This window comes from Temnothorax curvispinosus, unplaced genomic scaffold (assembly GCF_003070985.1).
Source record: "Temnothorax curvispinosus isolate PA1 unplaced genomic scaffold, ASM307098v1 QBEX01006566.1, whole genome shotgun sequence".
NCBI classification, from domain to species: domain Eukaryota; kingdom Metazoa; phylum Arthropoda; class Insecta; order Hymenoptera; family Formicidae; genus Temnothorax; species Temnothorax curvispinosus.
The window spans coordinates 36,405-45,153 of NW_020216346.1; the positions used below are offsets into that span (position 1 = coordinate 36,405).

General features: G+C 40.8%; 1 protein-coding gene across 1 annotated transcript; it reads left to right on the forward strand.

Annotated features, from left to right (window-relative positions):
* Positions 1-251: 251 nt before the first annotated feature.
* LOC112456000 lies at positions 252-1,265 on the forward strand. The gene is made up of 4 exons (XM_025018264.1): positions 252-324; positions 372-727; positions 836-1,160; positions 1,249-1,265. The coding sequence occupies exons 1-4, from the start codon at positions 252-254 to the stop codon at positions 1,263-1,265; spliced, it is 771 nt and encodes a 256-aa protein (XP_024874032.1).
* The last annotated feature ends 7,484 nt before the right edge of the window (positions 1,266-8,749 follow it).

Here is an 8,749-nt window from a genome sequence, read left to right on the forward strand (position 1 = left end):
TATCGTACGGAGCATTTCGGACTGGACGCTTCGCGTCGTGGATCAGGACGGTCGATTGATTGATTTTCGCGAAGAAGAGATCACCGTTAGACTGCATGTACGAAGACGACAGCGATAACGTGAGATGCTCTTACTGAACAAAGCTGAGCAGGTGCAACAGACGAGAAACAAAAAGACAATCCGATCGCCAAAGAAGAAACTCACTGCGTCGAACATTGAATTTTTGAAATCATTGGGTTTCGTCGTACGGAATGACTAATATCTTAAACATTGGAGGTGAACCGATTTTTGACGACAGCGTCGTCAAGATTGAGACACCCACACGTACAATCCGTACGCTAACACAACGTTTGGACATAACGATGAGATAGGAATACCCATACAACAGCAGGATTTATACACGTTGCTGTGCGAGAGCTTTCTCTACGTTGAAGGACGATTGGTAATAAAGAGAAGAAATGACGAGTCTGTGACAACGCTTGCGAATAATTGCGTGGCGTTCATGTTTGATGAAATTCGATACGAGCTCAACGGTGTGGAGATTGATCGCAACAGAAACGTTGGCATAACCAGTACCATCAAGAACTACGTATCGCTATCGTATAACGATTCTCAACTCATGCGGAATGCTGGCTGGGACGTTACATCGAGCATACTGGAAGGATACTTCAACTTTTGCGTACCGTTCAAGTTGTTGCTGGGCTATTGCGAGGATTACAAACGCGTGGTTGTTAACGCTCGTCACGAATTAATTTTGATACGAGCGCGTAGCGATAACAATTGCATTGTAGGAAATCCTGCGATGGAGCCGAAAATCGAATTGTTTAAAATACAGTGGCGAATGTCTCACGTTACGTTAAACGAGGTCAATAAGCTATCTATGCTACGGGCCTTGGAAAGCGGGCGATATCTTAGTGTCAGTTTCCGTTCGTGGGATCTGTATGAGTATCCCATGTTGCAGAGCACGACCAAGCATTCGTGGGCCATCAAAACGGCAACTCAGCTGGAGAAGCCGCGGTACGTTATCTTTGCGCTGCAGACCGGCCGCAAGAATATCATGTCTCAAAATGTTAGCGTATTCGATGCCTGTAATTTGACCAACGTGAAACTTTATCTAAACTCCGAATTTTATCCGTACGATGACATGAATCTGGATTTTGGCAAAAATCGATACGCCGTCCTTTTTGATATGTATGCGCGTTTTCGTAAAACTTATTACGGATATGATTCCTTCGATACGCTTTGCAGCTTGTATACATTCCTGATGGAAGGACCTTTTGTTGTCATCGATTGCTCGCGACAAAACGAATCTGTCAAGAGCGCCACCGTGGATGTGCGAATAGAATTTGATTGTAAAAAAAATGTACCTGCAAATACTACCGCCTATTGTCTCATCTTGCATGATCGTGTAATCGAATACTGCCTGCTGTCTAATGTAGTGTGCAAACTCATGTAAATTGCAATATCAGCAAATATTGCGATATAAGATACACTGATGTACCGCGATAAGATACAGATTGCTCCGTCGTTTCGTCATGATCGTACCGACGTTTGTCGATCTGCTAGGATTCACCGTCGGGATGAAATTTGTCGTAAAGGAGGTGGCGGTTCTGAGAAACGGGACCGTTTTGGCACATTACATTTTTACATGTCCCATGCCATGGAGTCTCCTCGCGAAATCCGACAGATCATGCGCTTCTTGGTTGATTGCAAATCACCATAGACTACGATGGGAGGACGGAAACGTGTCCTACAGCATGGCTAAACATCTAATTACATCGGCTGTACTTGGAGAGGGCGACGAGACGTCGACTCTTGTGTGCGTCAAGGGATGCCAGAAACGAGAATGGCTGGTGGATCTGCTTGAGAATAAAGCGAGAAAACATCTAAAAATTGAGACTTTGGATGCAGATTACGAAGATATCGAATCTTTAAATAATCTAGATGTTACTAATACTGTAAAATGCGGAAAACATATTAAGAATTGCGCATTACAAAATGTATTAAAAATATTTAACTGGTGGTCGCGACACCAGAAAAAATTATGATTTTTTGAAATAAACTATATATATGTGTATATATATATATATATATTTATATATATTTATATATATATTTATCTTTAGAAACCTCCCCCCATTTTGGACTTAAAATCATAAACCAATTTTAGTGAACTCGCAAATACACCGCCGCAAGTCCCTGGGGATAATTATCCGGAATCGGATAAAACTGATTAGACGCGCCCGTATAGTGGAGCGACAGCTCCTCGCTTCATTTTTTAAACGCGAACGGTCTCCGCATATCGACCACTCTATCCTCGATCCTCCCCCTTCGCCATCTCCCTCACCTTTTTCTTTAACGTAGGGAAAACTCGTCATGAGTACCGCCGCCCTCGGGGGCGGGCGGACGGTTATGCCAGACTTCTACCGGCTAAAAACCCTACGTGTGGCCTGCCTGGTGTCTCGGGGGGAGGGGGCGCCCGGGAACTGGTTATCATTACTTCCGGAACGCCACCACAACCATCTCCCTCACCTGTCTGCTGTTCTTTCACGTATATCGAATGTTACTCGATAATCCAGAATTATCCCCCTTCTTGGAACCCTCCTACTCTCCAGTTCCTTCCGAGGAACTTGCGGAGTTCCGTGAGAGATCACCACACATCCTTCAATTTCTCCCCGGTTCCTTTCGTATACCGAGAGGAATCTCTCAACAGAACTGCTTTCCTCGCGCTCTCTACTTCGACCACCCTCTATCGTGACCGATCACCCTCTCCCTCCTTCTCCGACTCGAGTATCGAAATACTCGAGGAATTCTCCCCCCGAACCTCATCTCCTACCATAGAAATAGTTTACGAATATATAAACTTATAGTTATAATAATTAATAACCATTCATTGTACCGTAATCATAGTCTTACGAAACCGTAAATTTTAATTGACTATTTCTTTGAAATAATTATGGATATTTTACACAAATAACTATGTTATCAAATTAATGTTTATTTTCACAATCTGATGTAAAATATTAGTTAACTTACCAAATGTACTCTGGCGGGCAGGATACCCATTTGCTAGATTCATTTACCTTAAAATCCTGCTCGATGACCTCCGCACCATTGTAACACCCGCGCCTTCTGCACACACACACACGCCGCACTCACACGCATTTATGTAACACAATGATTTTCCATCTTGTTCTTTTCTTGTAATAAATGTGCAATAATTTTAAAATGATATTTGTTTCCTATTATTTAATTTAAGACCTCACCTCTCGCTACCTCTCTAAATCGCACAAGGTCCGATCTCTGGTAATATTGATATTATATCCTTGACCAAAAACAATACCATGAATGCACGAAAACTCTCAGTAGGCGTAATAGCGTCCCTTCTGGACGTTGACCCACGACTAGAGTTTTTTCGAAAAGTGCATTTGACTCGAGGCACGCGCCCTTCCAGCTTGAACCCGAGATACGATAAGATCACGTTACGCCTTCCCATACCCCCTCCTTTAGATAGCCTTTCTTTCCCTATCTCTCCAACCAATATCCAGGGTTCTGACGTAACAAATGCATGACATTTACTACGTTTACGCGAGCGTTACTTCTGTAGTAACTTACGATAATTCCTTCGCGTAAACGGGATTTTCCTTCGTGTAAACGGAATTTTGTAATAACTTACGATAATTTATTCCGCGTAAACGAGTCAATTATCGTAAGTTACTGCAGAAGTAACTCTCGCGTAAACGTAGTAATTAGTAATTGTCATTTTTTATTAATTTTGTAATTCTTTATTTTTTATTCTAAGACACCTATTCTGTAAATGTTAACGACATCATTTCGTGCTTTGCGCAGGTATGTAACACTGCAGCAAAGCACGTAACAATATCGTTAGTGTGTACTGGCACGTATTATGGAACTTTTCGGAATGGATTCCTATTGAAATTATACTGTATTCCCTAAAAACACAATATAAATGTAGGAAATAACAATTCCGATCGGAATGCATTTCGAAAAGCTCCATAATACGCAGTACGCACCCTGAGAGAAGCTTTTAAGGCTCGCTATTTTACCGCTCGTGATTGGTTCCGCCACGGTGTTGCACGTCCAATGAAAATAAGGACTAGTCTGTTCAGACTCTTATAAAGGGACTCTAGACTCGGGATATTTCCTCTCTCTCTAAAGCCCCTTGCACAATGCTAGGCAACAGGCAATGGGAACAGGGAATAAAAATCAGGAATGATGTATAAAAGTATAAATGCAGAATAAACAGTGACACAGGCAATAGACACAGAGTTTCCGTCACGTTGGAAATTCTGTGCCTATTGCCTGTTGCCAACCAATTATAGCACTCGAATTCTTTAGGTTGTAATTAACGATTTTTTTTGTTATTTCCTGTTCCTATTGCCTGCTGCCTGGCATTCTGCAAGGGGCTTATTACTTTGGGTTAGCCGACTCGTCGGCGGACACGGAATATTTCTTTCACTATTCCGAGTTAGCTAATTCATCGACGAACTCGGGATATTCCCTCTCTCTCTATTACTTTGGGTTAACCGACTCGTCGGCGGACGCAGAATATTTCTTTCACTATTTCGAGTTAGCTGATTTATCGACGGACTCGGGATATTCCCTCTCTCTCTATTACTTCGGGTTAGCCGACTCGTCGGCGGACACGGAATATTCTTTCTTTCTTTATTACTTCGGGTTAACTGGACCATTGGCGGACTCAAGGTATCTCTATTTGATACCACGGCTGGCAAGATCAGCAAATCTACTCCCTTTGTTTCATTCCATAAAACCCGAGTTGACTTCCCCATAGTTAATAGATAATTAAACCCCCGCTAACTTGTAGTAGATTTGCGCTGCAATTCGTGAAGTCCCGAAACGCTGCGAAACACGGGCGGAATCGTCGGAACAAGCAGGCGCGAAGAGAACTAAAAAAACAAATATTAGAGTTCCTCCTACACGAACGGGAGAACGCCAGTTCTCCGCGACTCGGAACTCCATCCCCTCCACCAGCTTTGCTAGAGGAAGCACCTTTGCCGCCATGTCAATTACCCCTTGGTTCCCCTCCTTCTCGGCTCTTTAGTTATCGCGTGCTTCCCGACACCTCTGACATTCTTCCCCCCTGCTCGAACCCTCTTATTTTCCAATTCGCCCCGGAGAATTACCCCACTCCCCTTCCCCCGCACCTTCCTCCCATCTAAGTCCCAGATACGAGCGATCGTATTCCCCGGTTGCTCGCGAGGAGCTTTTCTCTCCAGCGGTCTCGGATACCTCGATCGTGGAATTTATTGAAGAGGTACCGCATTTCCCTTCCCCGCGGAGCCAGGATCGTCTGGGCGAGGACTTGGAGTCTCCGAGAACTCCGTCCCCGTCATATTCCTCGGTTTCCGAAAAGTCCACTTGAGAGCTCCCTTCCCACCATTTCTTTTGGAACCCCTTAGCTTATTTCTGCCAATACACCGATCCTCTTCCTTCTAATTGTTTTACACTCGGTCCCTACGAGTTCGACCTGGTCGGACTCCGTTCCATCGTAGAAACAGCAGATCCCCACGAAACAGGCATCCCCGTTTATTTCCCGCAACATGAATTCCCATATTTAATTCCCGTTTACCTCCTGAGAGATATATTCTACCGTTCCACAGTCACCCTCGAGAAAGTAGTCGATCCCGAGGTGATCACCCTAGACTAACAATTAACTCTAGCTTAGCTAACTTAGCTAAATTTATGTAACTTTATTCTTTAAATAATTGTAATAATAGCGGACAGGATGTTCATTTCCAAATAGGTTTTCCCTTAAAAATCCTGCCTGATCACCTCCGGACTTATGTATCATAACCGCGGTAACCATACACTCACACACACAAATGACATACACTCCGCTTGCGTTCATCTTAAATGCCTGATTCTCCTACTTGATGTCACTAATAAACATTATTTTATTTGTAATAAATATTTAATTTGTTTTTAAGAATAAATTCAACGTTTATTTATTTTAAATAAGACCTATCATTAAAGCGATCCATTGATCCATTGATGAATACGCAAAGATTAGATACAACCTAAAAGTAAGGTGTTGTTAAATAATAATTTGAAACTTATTGAAAAGCCGTGATTTACTTACTGATTTTGAATAGCTGTGAAAACAACTGATTTTAAGTTGCCGTGAAAACAACTGATTTCAAGTAGCCGTGAAAACAACTGATTTCTTTTAAAAATAATGTAATCGTATTTACAAATATTAAAAAATTGAAAAAAAATTAAAATTAAAAAAATTAAAAATATTTAAAAATAAAAATTTTTAATTTAAGAAATAATTAAGAAAGAGAGATGCCAAGCAGATTCTAAATTACGATTTTTGAATATAAAAGTGGCTATAACTCGGAAACGGCTCATTTCCGGACCTATGTTTGTATGAACTTTTTTGCTTGTTTTTGGGTCCCGAATCACCTCCCGAAGTGGAGTAGGCGATTTTTCGGTCACCCTGTATATTATGTAAACAGTAACATTGTGAAATCTATTAGTAATAAGGGGATAAAAGGCACAGGTAAAAGACCTGTTTATGTAATTGAGAATAAGGGAATTATGAAAAATTTTGAACCAATTAGTGCAAGAGATCTAGAACAAATTGTTAGGAAACTACCAAGAAAGAACGGAACAGAGAAAGGGATAAATAATAATATACTGAAAATGGTGCTACATATGATAAAAGATGAGTTTGTAGGGGTGATAAATGATTCGCTTAGGACAAGTAAATTTCCTGAAGGATGGAAAACATCCACGATAATACCAATACCAAAGGTAAACAAACCAAAAAAAGCGAGCGAGTATAGACCGATTAATGTGTTACCGATATATGAAAAAATATTAGAGTTAATTGTAAAAAAAACAGTTGGAAAAATCTCTAGAAGACAATGAAATAATAATCGAACACCAATCGGGATTTAGGAAACAGCAGTCGTGTGAGACAGCAATTCAAAGTTTTATCGAGAACTGGAAGTTGATAGTTGAGGAGAAAAAATGGTGGGAGAGTGTTATTCCTGGATCTCAAGAGAGCGTTTGAGACAATAGATAGAGTAAGATTAGTGGAAAAATTATATCAGTATGGAATAAGAGGAGTTGTATTGAAATGGATAAAATCATATTTAAGTAATAGAAAGCAGCAAGTTAGATTCAATGATATATGTTCTAAAATAATTGATACAGTATATGGCGTGCCACAGGGATCTGTATTAGGACCTCTATTGTTTATTTTGAATATAAATGATATAGTTTGTCCGAAAGAAAGTATATTTAAATTATTTGCAAATGACATGACCGCAAGTGTAACAGGAGAAAGTTGTGAGGAATAAAACTAAATATAGTGCTCGGTATACTTGAAAAATAGATGAATGTGAATATGTTAAAAATGAATGCAAATAAGACCAAATATATAATAGTTAGAAGTATAAGAAAAGAAATAAAAACAAACATAATAGTAAAAAGTTTGGATGGAACCGTAATAGAGCGTGTAGAGAAAATCAAACATCTGGGTGTAATGATCGATAGTAAACTAAAGTTGGGATTATCACTGTAATTAAATGTTAAAAAAAATAGGGAAAAAAGTGAGTTTTCTGAATAAAATAGGTAATGATATATCGGTGTACATTAGATGTACTGTGTATAAGTCTATCATAGCGCCTCATTTTGAATATTGCGCAACGATGTTAGTAGGCATGGGTGAAACGCAACTGAATCGACTGCAAGTGGCACAAAACCGTGCCATGAAAGTCATATTACAATGCTCGCGATATACAAAGGTAAAATTGATGCTGCGAACCCTTAGGTTTATAAATGCAAGACAGAGGCTGATGTACAATGTATGCTTTTTTATTTTTAAGATAGTAAGAGGCATAATGCTAAAATATTTAAGTAGTAGGATAGAAATAGTAGGAGATGTGAGTAAAAGACGAACAAGGCAGGCTGAGAATATTGTAATACAGTTTCGTAGAACTAGAAATGCTCAAAAAAGTTTGTTTTATGAAGGTGTGAGGATGTACAACGCTCTGCCGGCTGAGTTAAAGCTATGTGTAGGAATTGCGCCTTTTAAACATATGTTGAGAGAGCATATTATGTTGAACGGTACTGGATTGTAATAATGTTGTAACAAATAGCTGTGAAAGCTAATGGATATCATTATCTCTCTCTCTCTCTCTCTCTCTCTCTCTCTCTCTCTCTCTCTCGCTCTCTCTTTCCTTCTCCTTTTCCTTCTCTCTCTCGAAGCTGTATTTTTCTCTGGCGATTTTCTACCCACTCTATTCTACAATCGTCATTGAATTCAGTCTTATCGAGTCCGCGAAAGATTACAAACGTGTTCGAGCGTGTTTTAACTAGTGATTTATAATTTTGTAATTTTGTGAAAACTTTTCTTTACAATTTAAACTGATTTTTTTAACGACTGTTGTTTTGTGATACCTCCGCGCCTTCCACTACTAAACGCTCAAAATTTGGAGGAGAGCAAAATTCAGATGCGAAGGCTCGCTGCTCCCGCGCCCCTGCGCCAGGCAGCTCACGTACCTGGCATCGGCCGCGGGCGGGCGCAGCTGTACGCTGCCCGTCTCGCAGAGGGTTGACCAGGTCCTACCGCGGAGGACGAAAGATTAGCGAACGAGGCGCTGGACGCCTTTGAAAACCGCGTGGCTTAGACCGCGGATCAGGCTGTTCATGTCCACCGCCCTGGCCGGAATTTGCGGGAGTCGTTGCTGGCTGCTTT

Excerpts from the sequence above, each read along its gene's own strand:
- LOC112456000 (XM_025018264.1), top strand. The coding sequence starts at position 252 with ATGACTAATATCTTAAACATTGGAGGTGAACCGATTTTTGACGACAGC. Across the intron at positions 325-371 it reads CAAGATTGAGACACCCACAC|GAATACCCATACAACAGCAG; the intron begins GTACAATCCGTA and ends ACGATGAGATAG. Across the intron at positions 728-835 it reads GCGAGGATTACAAACGCGTG|TGGCGAATGTCTCACGTTAC; the intron begins GTTGTTAACGCT and ends TTTAAAATACAG.